Source organism: Thunnus maccoyii, chromosome 2 (genome assembly GCF_910596095.1).
Source record: "Thunnus maccoyii chromosome 2, fThuMac1.1, whole genome shotgun sequence".
Classification (NCBI taxonomy): Eukaryota; Metazoa; Chordata; class Actinopteri; order Scombriformes; family Scombridae; genus Thunnus; species Thunnus maccoyii.
The window spans coordinates 30,807,972-30,827,454 of NC_056534.1; the positions used below are offsets into that span (position 1 = coordinate 30,807,972).

Genomic DNA, 19,483 nt, shown 5'->3' on the forward strand with positions numbered 1-19,483 from the left:
TTAACACCTGGATGTTGTTGTCGTGAAGTTTGTGAATGCTGGATGAGGCTCCCAGCAGCAGGGGGCGCTGTAGGCCGTTTCTGGTTAACTTTAAACGGACAACATCCGCCGCGGCTGTCGGTGGTCTGGCGCTGTGAGCTTTGTTTTGAATCCAGGAGATATCTACTTCTCAGCTGATTAAAACAGGATGGCAGAGGAGGCAGACGGTGGGGTTTCTTCACGGGCGGAGAGAAAAGCTTTAGAAAAAGCTAAAATACTGCAACGGGAAAACGAGAGGGAGATCTTCAGACTGGTAAGACGAGAAAATGGCACATTTAGAGCCACTTGTGCAAAGCTAGCTGGCTAAAACAGCAGTTTAATCCGTGTGCACGTAGTGTTTGTCCGGTAACCAGGTGTTTCTCTCCTCGGGGTACCTGAAGGTTGGACGGGTCCTGAAGAAACCGGAGTCTGAGCGGTCAGAGGAGGAGGCGGCTGCGCTGCTGCTGCACAGAGACACTGTGGAGGAGCTCTGCAGGAGACAAGTCCGCAGAAATGTACTCAAGAGGAAGCAGGAGGAGGTGAGACTGCCAGGCCCGATCTGCAAGGCTGGAATAACCTGCTGGGAGGCCCCGGGCCAAAAAAATAAACTGGGGGCCCTGGTCAGAATCGGGTTTATTGCACATACAAGGAATTTTCCTTGGTGTTGTGCGTAACAGTCAAAAATATACACAAAATGAAGTAATCCTACATAATATAAAAAGAAAGTGAGTAGAGCTGCTATTTTTCCAATTTTAAGCTGAAGAGAGTTTAATGAGATGCACAAAATACTGAGAAGAAGTAAACAGCATATGCAGTGTGCAATAAATAATAATAATACAAGTTGTGTTAATGTAATGCACCATGTTAGATCAAAGATCACAGATGTGCAAATATAAGATTATGGGGTTTTATGTTAATATAATGGTTAATGTCCATGGGTGATGGAGTCCGTGTCAGTGGGGGTTCCAGGCCTTGATGATGAGGCAGCTGCAGACGGGAAGAAACTATTCTTGTGACATGAGGTTTTGGTCTTGATAGACCTCAGCCTCTTGCCGGAGGTGTTTTCTGTGCTGTATTGACAGTTTAGCCTGAGGGTGGCACCAGAGTGTTCAGACAAATACATGATAATGTTCTTATTATCCTCAAGAAAGGGATTGGATTCTACCCAAACTGTTAAAGTACAGTAGACAAAAACAATGGGATGTAGAGGTAAAAAGCTACATTATGGCCAATATGTGTCGACTGCACACTGGTCCACCTCAGGGTTAAACAATCTCAAGAATTTGCACCCTCAGTATACCTGTAACCAGTTATTAATACTGTACATACTGTATATACACATGGAAATTAAATAAATATTTGTAAACCATAAACAGCTGGTTTCATCACTGTCAGATCCTCCAAGGTTCTTCAGTGCAGTCTATCGGATGTTTTATTTCTGGTGGATCAGTGGACATTTTCTGGGGAGCATGAATACGCCTTTAGGTTTTTAAAGATATGAAATTTATCTAAATAAATACTATTTGTCATAAGTGAATATTACTTAAACTAAATATATTACATGTTGCGCTACAGAAATAATGTGATGAAAACATGATATGTGGTTGTTATAGAAGTGTGTGGTTGTAAAATCTTAAAACATCTTTTTTTTTTTACTTTACCACCTGCAGGTGTGTGATGATGCTGATGAGCTGAAACGTAAAGTCAGGGAGCTGGCTGCAGCAGTCAAACAAGCAAAACACTTTGTGGTTTACACTGGAGCCGGGATCAGTACGGTACGCCAAACTCTGAATGTTCACTTTCCTTTTTTCCTCTTCACTGTCACAGGGTTAATTATGTATTTTATTTCAGGCAGCTTCTATCCCAGATTACAGGGGCCCTAATGGGGTGTGGACACAACTGCAGAAGGGCCGGACAGTCAGGTGAGCTGTGTGGTCTTTACAGTGATGTGATATTAGCTGCATATGTTTTTTCTGAAGTGAATTTAACTCCCCAGTTATCATCCTCCTGGTTTCTCTATTCAAACAGTTCGTCTGACCTGAGTAAAGCAGAGCCGACCTTCACGCACATGTGCATCAGGACGCTTTATAAGGAAATGATGGTATGTAAGTCCAAGACATCATAATGTTTAATAGTTGGTGTTACATCGTTGTTTACATATTCTCATTTGTGTGTGTTTGTCTCCAAAGGTGAAGCATGTTGTGTCTCAAAACTGTGATGGACTTCACTTACGTAGTGGTCTTCCCAGACACGCCCTTTCTGAGCTCCATGGAAACATGTTTATTGAGGTGAGACACAAACACACACACACACAAACACAACTGTTGTCCTCGGGTTCTGCCTTCTAATCACTAAAATGAAGGAGTCCCACCTCCTAGAAAGTCAAGATGTTTTTCTGTTGCAGTCTTGTCTCTTAAAAAAAAAATACAGATACAGGCATATATAAAATCGGATCCATTGCTGATCCTTTGTTTGTTTGTTTCCCTTGTTTTTTTGGTTATGGGTCCAATAGTTGTCAAAAACATGTGTTGCAAGCAAGTGAACCACAGGGTGCACACACAACAAATGAACAGAGAGACATGTAATCTTTGTCACCAACATTCCTCACTTAACTCACATCTCTGAAATGCTGTTGATTTAAAAACTACTTTTGAACTTCAGTAAACCTTGACTAAAACCCTCCTGCCTCTACAGATCCAGCTGTTACACATGTCTAAATCACTTTTCTAATTTTATTGTAGGCCTGCTTTAGGCTAAGTGTGCATTGTTTTCACAAACCGGCTTAACGTGTTTGACAAGAAGGGGAAACCAGCTAAGAATGAGGGAATAAAACCTCATCAGGATATCCCTACATACAGATACACAATGCTGTTAGATGCTGTTGCATGAAAATTGCCTAGATTTCGTGTCTCCAATGTTTTTTTTATTATTATTATTTTTGGATTTTGACCTGTCCAGGAAAACACTTTTCCAAAATTTCACAGTTACCCTAACGTGCTGGTTTTGTATCCGTTCTCCAGGTGTGTACGTCCTGTTCCCCAGTCAGGGAGTACGTGCGTTTATTTGACGTGACCGAGCGGACATCGCTGCACCGCCATGGGACAGACCGCAGGTGTAGCCACTGTGGCGGTGAACTCAGGGACACAATAGTGCACTTTGGGGAACGAGGGACCTTAGAGCAACCTCTCAACTGGAAGGGAGCCACAGAGGCTGCCAAGAAGGCGGATGTTATCCTCTGCTTAGGCTCCAGTCTGAAGGTAGGTTTTATAAACCACATTAGCCTACGACGTGTCCATAAATGTGATGTGGTTCAGTAAAATCTGATGTAGGTTGTGCAGGTTGGCTCTGGACAGATGGTCTTAATGGCAACAGTTATGTTTATGTATCGTAATAAACACAATATTGACTTTATTATAAATAAGACAGATTTATGTTAAGACTCATCTCTCCATATTGTGATATAACCTCAGAGTTTCCCTCCAGTACTCAACCTCAAACCCTGTCTTTGTACCATGTACCACCTTTTTTGTCTCTGTTCATGCAAATTTAGGAAAAACTAAATTTGCATTACTCCTAACTGCCCTGTTCAGACAGTACAACCTTTGTCACCAAATACTCCAAAAACCCTGATAGAGTCGTAGTTGTTTGAAGTCTAATTATAATATCAGTTTTACTAGATTTGGGATAAATCACATCTTCCATTTGGTTGCGCTCACTCAGACTACGATCTTAATCTTGTAGTCTGATGTGATTATATTGTGATCTTTAGTTGATGGTTTATTTGCTTGCAGCATCTTTTACAGTGTAGTGAGCTCAGTCTCTCTTATAGGTGCTGAAGAAATACGCTTGTCTGTGGTGCATGAACAGACCAGCAAGCAAAAGGCCCAAACTCTACATTGTCAACCTCCAGGTATGTTTAGTTTTGACATTTTATGTGAATAAGATGAATGAATTTGAAATACGATGAAAACATAGTGCTGCTGGGTGATTGTGTGGTCGTGCTTTTGTTGTAGTGGACACCAAAAGATGATCTGGCCGTACTGAAAATAAATGGCAAGTGCGATGATGTCATGAGCCTTCTCATGGAGGAGCTGAACATTCAGGTTCCTGTGTATGACAGGTAAGGACCAAAGGAAGTAATTATACCCATTATACACAGAAAACCTGAAAATATTTGCCTCATTAATATATAAATTAGTCATTCCTATTACAAAGGGTACAAACATGAGACTCACCCCTGACACACTCTTACACACACACACAGAAAACACACAGATTTGACAAACGTTTTGACTCTCAGCTTAGGTTGTCTCATTCTGTGTCCTCAGGGCAAAGGACCCTATCTTCAGCCTGGCCACACCGCTGCGTCTAGAGGAGGTAAACAGCCATACTCGTGACGTCATAGCTCCGCCTGCTGGGCATGAGGACTGCTCCGGTGACACTGGGGACCAGGCAGAAGCCACAGCTGTGCAGGGCGGCTGGTTTGGACGAGGCTATGGCAAAGGAAGGAAGAAGAAAAAAGCTGCATAAACATGCAGACTTAGCAGAAAAATGCTTAGTTATGATCAAGTATGTTGTGATGAATCCCAACCTGGGATTCAACTTTCAGTCCCATGATGAGTCGGACTTAAAACTTTAAGGTGCTGTTATGTATGTGCTGTGATGTCTTTTGGCTACATTGGTAACATTCAGTCATATGCAGTGTGTATGTGTGTATGAAGGAAAGAATGAGTTTGGATTTGTGCCATATGATAATGGCACTTTGCATCATGACTTTATTATTTTATACAACATTCTGAGTGACAGCTAGATCTGAAAGTGGCTCTTGTTATGCTGCTGTTGTTTCTTATGTTACTACTTTTATGGCAGCTAAGCTAGCTTGGTTAACATCCAAAGAAAGTTTTGAAGTCACTCCTGCAACATAATCCTGTCTGCTGTCCCCCTGTATGCTCAGTATATCACAAACGATCATGTTTTTACAGCCATGAGACTCAGAACATAAGTGGGTTTTTTTGTGGAGTGTCACTTTAAAATTCTAATGTCACTTTAAATTCTATTTAATGTGTACTGGATTATTGTTTTTACCAAGATGGTAATGGGTGCACTGCAGTAAGCAATTCAATGTGCATTAGCTAGATGTAAATGGCCATTAAAATACTGGTGCCTGAAGTGTTAGATAGGTGTTATTGTGCAGTTTTATAAGTGGCAAATAACAGCAGCAAACCAACAGCCAATTTTCAAGTTCTGTGCTGCCAATTTTTACAGAGAAGAGATTTTAAAAGGTTCAGGAGGTCAAACATTTGCTACATGTAGTGTTCAGAGTAAATTATATTTTTGTAGACTATTTCAGATGTTAATGACTTGAACTGTTGAATGTACCTTTTCCAACAGAGCTCATTTGTGTTGATCGTGACTGAAAAGGTATTTTGGTTTACTTAAATGATTTCCTGACCTCACAGTTGACCTTCACTCTGCTGTCACCTACCCTCAGGTTTGCAGGCCACGCAGTACAGCTGCTACCTTGGTTTACTGAAGTTGTTGATTCTGTGTTTACATTTTTATTTTTATTTTTTTTTTCTGCAGTCAATGCAGAGACTCTGCTGCTGTCACTCCTTTTGTTCCAGCAGTGTAAGAAGGAAAGCTGATTTTGAATTTTGACTTGAATTTTGATCAGTTGTTGGTTTGTATCATGTTAAGTTACTGTTTACTTAGGAGATAGGAAATGACCAAATAGGTATCTGTTCATTTGTTTCAGGAAGATTCAGTCGTATTAATAATCGCATCATGTACCATAAAGTGTCAGAGGTTATGAAAGGCCAAACTAGCCGTGGTGAGCTAGTGTCCAGCATTCCTAAAACTCCCACCAGTGCTAAAACTGGATGTGAAGACTCATTACTTTCCTCGGTGTTTTGCTAAAAAGAAAAATGCTATATTTGTGAGACAATAAAGTGTTCCTCATGATAATCTGTATTTTCACTGTACCGCCTCTTGCTTTGAGTAACAGCTTAATAGTGGTATAGTCCACTTAATGTATAGACTTGATAGGTAATGGGTTGTGCCTGGAATAGTTTTTTATTCATGTCATGTATAATTTATATATTTAAAATAGCTTTAATTTATTATATTTACTAGATGACTGGTGAGTAAACATCTCTGAGACTGACTCTTGTCTGTTGTGTTTAAGAATTAACTTCTGTCATTCGACTTGTTTTGCTGCATCTCCTCAAGGCATCATGGTGTTACTTTGACAGACAACTAACTTCACTTGCTACCTGTCTTAGTTTGTGGAGTATTCAATACATTTAATTATGTAAAAGCAGCAATGTAAAAATATCCCATTACAAGTTTAAGTCCTGCATTCAAGATTCTACTTGAGTCCATCACCATTAACAGAAATCATTCAATAAAATCTTGCAAAAAAGATTCTTCTTAACTACAAGAACAAAAGCATTATAAGCAAAATGTACTCAAAAAATACTCATTGTGCTGCAGAATGTCCCCTGTCTGTTATATTCTTTTATACTATATTACTGGATTTTTTTTAAATAATGCATAAGTGTGAAAGCAGAATTTTAATGTAGCTGGTTGAGGTTGAGCAATTTTTGATTAACCAGTAATGTTTCTTAATGTATAAAATTATGGGTAACGAGCTATTACTAAATTGAAGTGGAGTAAAAAAGTTCAATATTTCACACCGAAGTGTAGTAGAGTACATTTATAAAGCAGCAGAAAATCTGTGGTGCAGAGTAACTAAGTACATTTACTCAAGTACTGAAGTGCAATTTTGACATACTTGTACTTGAGTATTTCCATTTTATACTACTTTATACTTCCACTCCACTACATTTCAGAGGGAAATATTGTGTTTTCTACTCCACTACATTTATTTGACAGCTTTAGTTTTCAGATGAAGATTTGACCCATTGGATAATAGAACAAGCTTTAGAAACACAACACATTGTTAAAGATGAAACCAGTGGTTTCCAACCTCTTTGGCTTTTGACGTCTTACAAAAAGCAGTGTGTAGTCCGGGTCACATTTCAGATGTCTATGAGTTGTTAACAGCTCCACCAAGTGATTTTTCCCCCTGAACTTCTCACATGGTTTAATTTCAATAAATGTTAATAATAATTATAATCATAATAAATCAGTCAGAGGGACGAAACGAGTACTTTTATTTAAGTAGGATTTTTCATGCGGGACTTTTTCTTGTAATGGAGTATTTTTACATTGCTGTATTGGTGTTTTTACTCAAGTAAAGAATCTGAGTGCTTCTTCCACCACTGCAGAGAATAGAAATACTGAAGGACAGTGCCTGACATCAAAATTAGCGCACTACTTGAGTAATAATAATAATAATAATGATAATAATTTATTATTATTTAGGTGCTTTCCACCGCTAGTATTTTGTCAGTGTTCATTGGTTATTTCAGACCACGTGACATGATTATGCAATCTCTCAGTCGATGTGACGTTGCTTTGGAGGCGTTGGCCGGTTCAGTGTCACTCACTGTCTGTTCTGGGATAACAGAGACGCACAAGAACACGTCCTTAGGAATTGATCTCTTTCTGATTAAGTTAAATACGTTTAAACGTACTCTACCTCTCGTTTTTTGTGCTACCAGTAAGCTATTTGCTTGGACCTGTCGAAATGATCAAAAACGGTCACCACGCCACCGACGACCAGGGGGGTGAAGCCGGCTACAGTAAGCCGGGTGGTTCAGGGTGCAGCCCGGAGAAAAGGAGGCGCGTAGTCCGGCTGTGGTGTGACGGATGGTGAGTCTGTGTAACCGTCGCTGATTGACTGTCAGTGCTGGTATATTACACTTTCTTCTCAAGATTATTGTCCTTTTCAAGCGGTTGTTTTGTATCACATACCAGGAACTCAGTGGCTGGTTAGCATGCTAATGCTAGTTAGTTAGCTTACTTACATTAGCAGTTAGTAACTTAGCAACAGGAGTTAAACCAACTCATACTCCATAAATAACTACCGTAGTCAGTTTAGTTAAAACCAACTTGTCAGTCCAAGGTTAGCCCAGCACATTTTAAAAGGGATTATAATACAACACGGTTACATGAGTTTGCTGGTTTGTCCCGATTCCTAAACTGTTTTCATCCACAAAACACATTGCGTAACGTTTTCTCTCGTACACCGGCTGTTGTAATGTACATCTATTTTGTGGCTCAGTTGCATAAGGTAAGTTAAGTTAAGGACAAGGTGCTCACACTACTGCTGGAAGTGATGTTAAGTGATATTTTGATATTGCCTGTGTGTCTGTACGAAGCTATACCCAGACGGAAGTGCAACTATTGTATTTCATTTCCCCTCCAGACATGTTTTAAGATGTGTGTAAAATACTCTACTTTGAATAATATTTGTGTCTGATATGGCTTTTCCACAAAAAAAGTTAAATTTCCTCATTAAAATCCTTAAAATGTCATCTCCTCCTTCTCCATCATTAAAAAATTTGGCATCTATAAATATGCAAATAATGTTCATTTCAGAAGTTTAACAGCTGGACACAAGATGTCTCCTACTTCACTGTAAAGTTCATTCTCAGTGTTTGTGCACTGGAGGCTTCAAGTTTCAACATCACACTTGTGTAAGTTGAATACTGGATCACACTTGGCGTCCAAACTAGTTGTGATGTCACAAATAATGCTCGCAGGCCTACTTCTTAAAATCTGATTTTCATTGAGCTCAGAGAAACTTTCCTCATTCAGCAGATGAATGTTGAAACAGCCCTCTAGTGTCAAACTCTGCATATTCATCATTAAACAAACAGTGAAGCACAAACATCCAACGGTAGCAACAAGAAGAAAAACACATTTTTGAGTGGAGGGGGACTTTAAAGAATAGGGAAGTCCTAAAGATGAAACCCGAGAAGGGTTATGTTTCCTATGCAGGTATCTCACATACTGGTTGTAAAAGCTTATAACACATCTCTGAACCCAGAGAGGATATTTTTTGAACACATCTCTTGTGAAAATGGTTGAGATGTTCAAATGACATCTGCAGTTTGTAGACCTAATCTTTAATTCTGCCTCTCCTATGTGCAATCCTGACATTAATACCTCCCGCGTCTGCTTCGTGGTTGTCTCATATAAATTTCTGTCTTGTCTGTCTGTCACACTGATACAAACATCTCGGGGTTGGTTGACGTTCAAAACAGCCATATCTCAATGTTGTTGTTGTTGTTGTTGTTGTTGTTATTTGAAACTCTGCTGTCACACCTTTGTACCATGAGAAAAAGCCCACGCTCTTCACATGATTTGGCTGCAGCTGAAGAGACAACTGACTCCAAATATGCAACGTGTAAATTCTTTCGTGGACTCACTTGCTGCACAAGGAAGTGACTGGGTTGCTGATAGCAAGTTTTGACATGGCCCATCTCATGTGGTGGTTATAAATAGCTAACATAGTGAACATGTCGTCCAGCGTGATGCCTAAACAACATGTCTACATGATTGTCTGGTGTTCCGTCTTTTTGGCGGGTTAAAAGGGTGATATATTGAGACACAGTATATTATATTTAAAACTGCAGTGCGGAACTTTTGTCTCCCCCTTTTGGCAGTGTGAGTAATAACAAAAACACCGTCGATGCGTGCTTTATGACGTATGGCGACCGGCTGGTCTCATGCAGCCAGCGGCTCCTCACAGCTCTGAAAATGTTATTTGGATAAACTGACCACATTTTGGGAATCTACATGGTTACTTTCTCACCTGAAAAATATTAAAACTTAATAAAGTGACGTGAACAGTCCTACAGTGAAAATTACAACAGCTTAATCTCCACCTTGGCTGCCAGTTGATGCGAAATGCATTCTGGGATACTCTGTCTACTGTGAAATACGGATTTATCTGGCGGTGATAGGCTTAATCAGTGTTTGGCAAGGGCTTGAACGCAATGGACGTTGATTTATATGTCAAAGTGCCGCACTGCAGCTTTAATGACATATCACTAATGGCAGAATTACTAATGGCAATATTACTACAAAAGGAAGAGAAAAGAGGCGCAGATATGGGGAAAGAGAAAATATTAAATAGTATGATACTATGCTCTCTGCAGCATGATGGCCAAAAACCCAAATACCCAGTAGACTGTAGCAGTTATTGAGGTCTGGAGACCACTGGTGGTCTGTGGCACAAAGCCAGGGTACCTGCAAAATATTTATGTCTGGAAAAAGTGCCTTTCTATCAGTTACGACCACTTTGGCCAAGTTGTACAATTACATAAGCGCACCACTGTGTGTATTACTCTGACATGTTAACATTGAGGCAGTAGGAACATTTGATATGATCATTTTATTACACATCAGTGTAATAATTACTTTTTTCATTAATAAAACTGCAGACGATGTATCCAAAGGGTAGAGTTTATTGATTGATTGATTCATTGCTCTATTAACTCAACTCAAAGTTGGTTACATTTTTGGAACGTTCAAGACTGTAAAATATGTTTTGTTAGCACTTTTTGACTGCATCTAATCAAATAAATTAGTTTATTGATTTCATTGAAATACACTACACTAAAATTAGGCATGACCTCACTGTATTTACTGTTTTCACTCTTAAAGTACTAAAACTGTCATCAAGTTGTAGTTCAGTACTGCAGAATTATCACAGGGCAAGCACTGATCTGCATATTCATCACCCTGAAGCAGATAAATTTACAACGGAGAGCACAGTGTTTAACTGATCCTGTCTGGGTAAGGTGAGTGGGGTTGGAGGATTACAGCAGCTTGTGGTAATGTCTTTAGAGAAGAGAGGTCTGCTTACTGGAAGAGTACTGATAGACAGGGCTTTCTAATGCCGTGGACACACTACACCACTTTCAAAGTCATCTTCACACTACACAACTTTCTGTCTTGTAATCGGGAGTCTTGAAGTCTTTGTGGTTTTCACACTGCATGACTGATTGGCGATGGGGTCACACATTAATGAATTTAAATGAATTAAAGCAGTCTCATCTGTTGGAGGTAACCCACAGATGCAGTCAGAGATGTGGACCTGCAGATGAAAAGTGACTAGATTGACTTCAATATGTTTTTTGGATATGTAAAAATGAGTAGTAGTTCTACTTTGAGACATGTTCGTTACACATAACTTTTCTAATATTCAGCAATTGGAGATCTCTTAAAATAGCACAAATACAAATGTGTAACGTGAACCCACTCATGTTGATAAATGATAACGCTTTTGTCCAACCTGGGATCTTAACCTCCAGCTGCTCTTGTGAAGCTGCTCAGTCTGTGGTTGAACTGTATGAGATTTGAGTGTTTTGTAAGTGAAGGAATGTGAAGCTGTAGGGTGCTGAACAGCAGCACATTTTCATCAAAACCTGCACAAACTTAACTCCGATTGAGCAACATTTATAGTATTCCAGGACCAGAGATATGATTGTTTAAATTAAATATACCTAGAAATGACAAAATCAATTTCTTTTTTTTCTCTTTTGGTTAAGATCAGTGAAGACTTTGACGAGAATGTTGCAGTTAGGGAGGAACACTCACATTGACTTTATTTAAAAAAGGCAAGCTGACAAAAAAAATCACTAACTGTAGAAGTTACTGAATGGCAGAAGACAAATAAACATTGGCACAAGGTACATGTGTGTGTCTGAACGTTACCTTTCTCCCACTAACCTTTATCATTTTCACTCACTGTGTCATAAGGTCTTTGTTTCTGTGTTTCGTCTTACTCTACTGTGTAAAGTCACAGTAAAAAGAGAAGTAGAACTCTGCAGTCAAAGCTATCCTACAAAGGTGCGTTTTCAAGACACTTAAAAGACAATGATGCTAATTGTAAAGGCCAGATCCTGTATTGTGTTTGTGTGTCTGTTTTGTTCTGTGTCTTGTTTAGTCTAAGCACTCACAGTATCTATTGTTTTCCATGCTGATGACGTTAGCGTCTCTCTTTCTTGTCTCCACAGTTATGACATGGTGCACTATGGTCACTCCAACCAGCTGCGGCAGGCTAAAGGCATGGGAGATTACCTCATAGTCGGAGTGCATACAGATGGTAAGACTGCAACACACATGCACACATTATTAGATCAAAATGTCTGAGGTATGTTTTTCTGCTGGTTCACATTTATCATATCATTTCACAATCAGCAAGTCCAGTTATCTTTTTACACAGCTTTGTGGTGCGAGGCTTATTACTCTGTTGTTACTGCAGATAGCAACAAAGCTAACCTCTGTACTCTCTTACTGGCAAGAGGCTAAACAGCTGTTGATTGTAAATGTTTAATTTTCTAAGGTCACTTTTACACTGTAGTACACAAATACAAGCTACTAATGCTTATATGATCTGGTTATTTTGGCTTGATTCTGTCAGTTGACTCACACATTTGCAAGGCAGCCGTGTTAGAAGTCGTATAAACTTGTTAACTATCCGGATGGTGGTGATGTGTTAAAAATAATCAATTCATTCCCTCACTCTCTGTCAAAAGCCGAGATTTCCAAGCACAAGGGCCCCCCGGTCTTCACTCAGGAGGAACGCTACAAGATGGTGCGGGCCATCAAGTGGGTGGATGAGATAGTAGAAGGAGCACCCTACGTCACCACCCTGGAGACTCTGGACAAGTACAACTGTGACTTTTGCGTGCACGGAGGTGAGCCAGTTGACAGGAAGTCACGTGTCTTCTCTCACGTGTCTGATGATGATGGACTAATGTCATGGTTTTATGTCGACCAGATGACATCACGCTGACCGTAGATGGCAAGGACACATATGAAGAGGTGAAGCTTGCAGGCCGTTACCGGGAGTGTAAACGCACGCAGGGCGTCTCCACCACTGACCTGGTGGGACGTATGCTTCTAATGACCAAAGCTCATCACAGCAACATGGTGAGTTAATCGGCATTTATACTTCATGTAAAGGCTTCACAGCAGTAGGTTTAGTTTTAATGTTCAGTGTTAAATTTCACCCATTTATGTCACCACGGCAACACAAGACGGATGTATCGTACGTGATCAGGCCATATCGTGCTTTCATTACTTCCCCCACAGTAACTGTGTATTCTTTCATTTTCCCTTCAATATTGAGTAACTCAGTATGATACTTAGAGCTAGCCCTGACATGTTGTTACATTTTTAAAGGAGGTGCATGTCAACTACAGCAGTTATGTGCGTAGGCTTCGTAGCTGATAAGCCGAATTCATGGTTGCCACATCCGCATGGATCCACGTGATGTACATTTTGTCATCTGCCCATGTCTCAAAATTTGTGACTATGTGTACTGTAAGCAAGGCTAACATGTCAACTGTGCATGCACTAGACAGCAAACTGGATGCTTGTTGTGTGTGCATTTTGTATGTACTGTAGATTTTGCTATGTGAAAAGTGCCCTGAGATAACTTCTGTTGTGATTTGGGGCTGTATAAATAAAATTGAATTGAATTGAAATTATATACGTACTGCATTCCCCATCCTATGTCCCTTGGTCCCTTGTTGTGGAGTTGTCATCTTGTCCTCTAGTGCACATGTGTGGAACATGTCTGCATACGCACTGAAGAATGAAGAAAGTTTAAGCCCTTGACGCACAACTATGAAATCCCCTGTAGAGTCTGTATGTGTGTGTACTCATAATTTAATGTATGAGTGGTTGTTGTTTGTTGTTTTGGTGATGATCTAATCTTTTCCTCCTTAATTACTTCTGCAGGATAACCCAGATTACCAGCAGCATACAGACAACTTTGGAAAGGTGAGTTGCTTTCTGTGTTATTATAACCCTGCTATGTAAATAAACTGTAATTATTATTATTATTATTAGAAAGGATTTATATACTGCTTGCAAAATGGGATATCGCATTGTCACCGTGATAGGTATGGGTCAGTATGATTCACTATATTCTGTTTTGTTTAAGGGTCCTAAAGGCCACAGTCCATGGACAGGAGTGTCTCAGTTCCTGCAGACGTCCCAGAAGATCATCCAGTTCGCCTCAGGAAAGGAGCCTCAGCTCGGAGACACCATTATCTATGTAGCAGGGGCATTCGACCTTTTCCGTATCCTTATCATGCAGAAATAATCAGAACTGAGGCATGAGCTCTAGGAGAACAACACGTCTACTGTGTGTGTAGTTGTTGCCTTGACCACAATCTCCTGGCAGACATCGGCCATGTTGACTTCTTGGAAATGGTCTATAAGCAGGCAGAGAGGCCCTACGTCATTGTAGGTCTGCACTTCGACCAGGTACGCCAAATTACACACAAGTATACACATACACATCAAGGCATTGACACAAGGGCGAGAACTTCACCCCTCCCTGCTTTTTCAGCACTTTTAAAGAGAAACATTTGGAACACGTTAACTCAAGAGCAGCTCAGACTTTATGGTTAGACAGGAAAGAAGCCCCTCTTAACTGTTTGCAGTTTTGGAGGTCTAGGAATGTACACCCACACTACTTTTAAACTTCCTGTGTTCTGTCCTTTTGATGCAAGTGTTGGCTAAAAATGTAAACGTGGTGACTGAGCTCTTGGTTCTCCTCAGGAAGTGAATCGGTACAAGGGGAAGAACTATCCAATCATGAACATCCATGAGAGAACACTGAGCGTCCTGGCCTGTCGGGTGAGTTCACACACACACACACACACACACACACACACACACACACACACACACACAGAGCGCTAAATGTTCAGCACAGTGGGACATATTCTCACCCCACACGCTCACAGCACTGTAGGCTGAACTTGGCTCTATGTCCTCCATTCCTGCTGGTCGGCTATCAGTCCAAACAATGAGTCTCTGTACCCCCATCTGCACTGTGTGTGTGTGTGTGTGTGTTGTCAAGTCAAACCAAGTTATGAGACCATTACACAAACCAAACATGTAAAACAATCCTAAAAACGGCTAAATTGTTCTGCTCTGTCATCAGTTTTACTCATAGCCTGATGACGAGGTGCAGAAGTTGTCAGAATTGAAGCAGTGAGCTGTAAAAACTCGGCTGTATTAAAAGATGTTCTTTAGTTAAACTTTGACATTTAAGTGGAAATGCAGTAATTGATATGAGGCATTGACATGAAAAGTTTTATCATTAGAGAAATTAACTTTATGAACCTGTCTCTTTCTCTATAGTATGTGTCAGAGGTGGTGATTGGTGCACCCTATGCAGTGGGCAAAGACCTGCTGGATCATTTTAAGGTGAGTAAAACTATACATTACAACAACAACATTTTCCATTTCAGTTTCTTAAACTTACCATAACTTTGTGTTCCTTTAAGGTGATAGGTGTCTGTTATTTCCTATTTTTTGTAGTTCATTCCAAGCAGATGTTGCCCACATGAGAGCTCTTTTACCAAGCTCTGTTTATACTCTCAGTACAGACAAGAGCTGGAAGTAGTTTAGTTTGACATTGGTGGTGATAGAAGCTGCTGAAAGATGCCCTTATAAATTAAGGAGTAGGACGGCCAGCATGTTTTCTCATACAAAACACAATTATGTGTGTATTAGAGCCAGTGAATTGTGAGATTTTAGGCACAATTGTAAGCGATGTACAACATATGCAGTAAACTGGTAGAGACGTTAATTCAAAACATAATACCAGTGAGAAGTTACAGCTGCTCGTCTTTCTGGCTACAAATATGAAACAGGACTTGTTCTGAAAGTTAACAAAAATTAACAAACTGTCATCCAATATAAACTCAAAGTAATTAAAGTAGGAGACTGTTTCAAAAGTTTCTTAACAAGTTCACATACAGGGTAAACTTTTGCCAGTATTGGATTTGAAGAGGTACATCCCTTAAATTTAAAACAGACATTTAAAACTAGTTTCAACTCAACTGAATCAGTGTAGGCCAAAACAATAGATCACTGTATGACTACTGCATTTGAAAGATTCCTTTTAAGATAGTTTACAGTGTAAAAAAGTGTAAAAATAAATAAATCGAAAGGGCCCAGTACTGAACCATGTGGCGCCTCCTTGTGGACAGTTGAAATATCAGAGGAAAGACCTTTGAGCATGAACAAATCTGTCAGATACACTGTGTAGTGAATAAACCAGTTCACAGCATTGTAGATCAAATCAATATAACACTTTTTATTCAAGCATTGTGGTGAAAAGTGTATGATAAGTAAAGCATATAGTTGCTACATAGATTGTGACTCTACATGTAGACATAAAGACATACATATGGAAGAATACAGTTTATATTTCTCTGTACTATGATGTTTGGTTTAACTTGATGTGTGTTTGTGTAAATGTACAGGTGGATCTGGTGTGTCATGGCAAGACGGAGGTGTTTCCAGATAAGGATGGGTCAGACCCCTACGCTGTGAGTACAAAGTCCTCTTGTGTCCGTGCAGCAAGGCCTGCATTTATTTATTATGTCTGTTATCTGATAACAGTTCAAGGTCAAAATACACTGTTGGCCCACAGTCTGATTCAAAGAGAGAAACTGGTCAGTGAAATACAATCAAAACTATGTCCTGATGTTCCTTTACAACACTGCTGTCTGGTAACAAACATTGTTGAATGTAGTAAGAAAGTGGCAGGTTGTTAATTTTGCAAGACTGTAAGAAATTTTATGGCACAAATACACAAGGACACACTTATAATACTAATACTTATATTTATAACACTGCAGTTCAATCTGAAAATGTGTTTAATCTGAAAATGTGTTCTCTTTTAGTTGTTGCCTGAGTCACTGAAATTGAAAAATTCAAATCTGACAAAATGTTTAGGAATGATGTGACCTTGGTTTTACAAATGTATCCTCACTGGCCTCAGGGGGGCACTGTAGTGTTTGATGTCTGAGAGTAACACATAATAGCTCACATTTTCACAGTGATTTGTGTTTGCTCACTCAATTTGCTCTGAGTGGTCTGAGGCTGGACCTCATTGTTCACAGGGATGACAGAAGATGACTTTGGCCGTGCGTGCTTAAATAAAGCCAGTTGTGTGTTCTTCCCTCAGGAGCCTAAGAAGAGGGGGATATTCAGGACCATCAATAGTGGGAACAATCTCACCACTGATGACATCGTCCAGAGGATCATTGAAAACAGGTCGGGGTCTCCTCTTTCCTGAATTTGCTTTCACTTCCTTGTCATCTCCATCTGCATTTTAATTGTCACTTCAGTCTGTATCTTTCCAACTTCATGTCCTCCTTTGTCTCCACAGGCTGCAGTTTGAAGCCAGGAACCAAAAGAAGGAGGCCAAGGAGATGGCAGTGATCGAGGCCATGAAGAAGAGAGAGGAGCAGGAGCAGAGTGAAGCTACAGCCCAGGCTGCTCACTAGTGAGACATCAGACCCGGGCCGACTGGTTCTGTGTCTGATTTACTCGTCCTGGTACAGTCAGCTTTAAGAGGTTGGACTCAACTGACTCATTGGGAAAGTCCATGACGTGGGTGTCTACAACCTGGGGAGGATCAGCCAGTCTCAGCTAGTCTTCTGGGTGCAGAATCCTGCTTTACGTCGCACACACTGTGGCGTTAGCTTCTCTCAGCTTTCTTCTATATGAACTTCTCCAGCCTAATGGGATTAGAATAGATCTGCCTTGACAAGAACACAAAAAGTCCAAACACCTTACACATGCTACGATTTAACCTGCAAATCCCTTTACACCTCTCTTCCTCCACAGAGGACTCAGTTATTTTTATCTTCTGTCATGTATTGGTTTTGTCCATGTAATCACACACTACTGTACATGTATAAGTGTAAAAGTGGTATGTTGTAATTATTCATAACTTATTGACAAAGTGCTAATGTCATTATCGGGTATGTTTTTAGACTTTGAACCAAATCAGTTTTTTAATGATCAGTTTTAGACGTGTCATCAAATAAGGTTGAATGTTGTCTATCAATTTATTTTAATCTCTAGAAGTCACTTTGTTACTTTTATCCATCCTTAAAAAAACATAATTACTGCATGAAATGATCTGTGAAGTAGTCCTCTAATTTTAACTGTGGATTTTAACTACCTGAATTTGCACTGTGTGTGTACATGTGTGTGTGTGTGTGTGTGTGTGTGTGTGTGTGTGAGAGAGAAAGAGAAAGAGAGAGAGAGCGAGAGCTGAATGAGGTCAGTGAGTGAGTGTTTGCGCTGTAAATTATAGTAGTGCCTCATTCCTGGAGCTATAACTAATGTAAGGGCTGTGTATAAACTTCTGATTCCACTCAAATTAAAGTCTGTAGTACTGGATTGTGTCTGCAGCTGGGTCAGTAGAGTTCTCGAGTCCTTCCATTCTCAGTCTATGTTCAAGAAATGTCCTTTTCTCCTTTGTTCACAAGACAATCCAAGGACTTCAAGATTTGGGACCTAATATCACTGTCAAACTGTCTCTACAAACGTTGGTAGATTGTTGAAGGTTACTGTCTGCTGCTCTTCCTGTCATTATAAGGGGCATATTAACCTGGAGGTGAAATGCCAATGGTGCGAGACAAAGAGGATTTGAAGTGTGTCTGTGGGTTGGAAGGTTTCTAAATATTACATGGTGGAAATTTTACTACCTTTAAATCACTATTTTGTAAAGTGTAAATTTCCCCCTTTATTAAACTGGCAATATGGCAAAGTGTTACCTGATGTCTGTTTTACTGCAGTCTGGACTGAACTACACAGGGGAGAAATAACATCCAGTATGCCGCCTGATGGCAGAGATCTTTGTTGGATCAGCAGATACGGTCTTCATGGTTCACTGAGTCAGTGAAATGAGGCCACAGCCGCTCAGAAACTGCTAAATCCAAATGGTCCTGTCCCCTTAACACCGCTCTCAGATTTAAACAAAAACTGAAAACCGTCACCTCATTACGAACACAAAGAGCCTTTAATCTGCCAACCCGAGCGCTCCTGAGGAACTTCTGCAGGGAGGATGGGATCACTCAGCTGAAAGATTGCAGTCTTTTCTGTTTTGTGGCGTTTCATGTGGAGAGTGAGACCGTTGATCAAAGCAGTTCTTACTGTAAGTATTTTTACACTGCTCTGGTTTTCACTGAAGGAAACAGTGAAGTATTTATTTTGCACAGGAGCCTCTCAAGGGCACCAGAGGGGACCCATTTGCCAAAAACAACTGCGGGTTTTGACTCCCAGCTGTCAGACTAAGGAAAAAAGTGACAGTTATAATGCCATTTAAATATTACTCTGGTGAGGATTATCCCAGGGTGGTGGTTCCCAACCTAGGGTTAGGGACCCTTAGTGGTCACCAGAGGATTGAAGAGATATGAAAGAAAACAAATGAGACTTTTTAACATCTCTGATTTGTTTTTTTTTTTCTTCAGGCATTTAAAACTTGTTAGAGACAAATCCCAGAAGAAAAATCACTCTTTAGTTGACTAACTCACAACTCTTGACCACCAAAGGCAGGCTATATTTGACTTATTTTGTTTGATAAAACCTTTTCTCAGGACTATGTGGGTGTCAGTGTTGCCTTGATTGACATCTGTCTCACTATCCTGTTAGTTTTGTTGCAGGAAAAGTTAAAACTTTATCACTCTTGTAAGTATGTGGGCCTCGGTGACCTCTCATA

General features: G+C 40.1%; 2 protein-coding genes across 2 annotated transcripts; both read left to right on the forward strand.

The window, feature by feature from the left end:
* The first annotated feature begins 50 nt into the window (after positions 1 to 50).
* sirt7 (sirtuin 7) lies at positions 51 to 5,988 on the forward strand. Its single transcript, XM_042427031.1, has 10 exons — positions 51 to 292; positions 420 to 557; positions 1,689 to 1,793; positions 1,870 to 1,940; positions 2,047 to 2,119; positions 2,208 to 2,306; positions 3,039 to 3,275; positions 3,848 to 3,928; positions 4,032 to 4,138; positions 4,347 to 5,988. The coding sequence occupies exons 1-10, from the start codon at positions 188 to 190 to the stop codon at positions 4,546 to 4,548; spliced, it is 1,218 nt and encodes a 405-aa protein (XP_042282965.1). The 5' UTR covers positions 51 to 187; the 3' UTR covers positions 4,549 to 5,988.
* A 1,503-nt stretch (positions 5,989 to 7,491) lies between these two features.
* Positions 7,492 to 18,538, forward strand: pcyt2 (phosphate cytidylyltransferase 2, ethanolamine). The gene is made up of 12 exons (XM_042398450.1): positions 7,492 to 7,794; positions 11,952 to 12,040; positions 12,474 to 12,635; positions 12,719 to 12,870; positions 13,684 to 13,725; positions 13,889 to 14,027; positions 14,132 to 14,214; positions 14,512 to 14,589; positions 15,100 to 15,165; positions 16,230 to 16,295; positions 16,937 to 17,025; positions 17,141 to 18,538. The coding sequence occupies exons 1-12, from the start codon at positions 7,670 to 7,672 to the stop codon at positions 17,256 to 17,258; spliced, it is 1,209 nt and encodes a 402-aa protein (XP_042254384.1). The 5' UTR covers positions 7,492 to 7,669; the 3' UTR covers positions 17,259 to 18,538.
* Positions 18,539 to 19,483: the final 945 nt, after the last annotated feature.

Bases quoted from the DNA above. Each gene is read 5' to 3' on its own strand.
- sirt7 (XM_042427031.1), top strand. From the start codon at position 188: ATGGCAGAGGAGGCAGACGGTGGGGTTTCTTCACGGGCGGAGAGAAAA. The intron at 558-1,688 runs GTGAGACTGCCA...TACCACCTGCAG, and splicing joins TCAAGAGGAAGCAGGAGGAG to GTGTGTGATGATGCTGATGA. The intron at 4,139-4,346 runs GTAAGGACCAAA...CTGTGTCCTCAG, and splicing joins CAGGTTCCTGTGTATGACAG to GGCAAAGGACCCTATCTTCA.
- pcyt2 (XM_042398450.1), top strand. From the start codon at position 7,670: ATGATCAAAAACGGTCACCACGCCACCGACGACCAGGGGGGTGAAGCC. The intron at 7,795-11,951 runs GTGAGTCTGTGT...TTGTCTCCACAG, and splicing joins CGGCTGTGGTGTGACGGATG to TTATGACATGGTGCACTATG. The intron at 14,028-14,131 runs GTATCCTTATCA...ATCTCCTGGCAG, and splicing joins AGGGGCATTCGACCTTTTCC to ACATCGGCCATGTTGACTTC.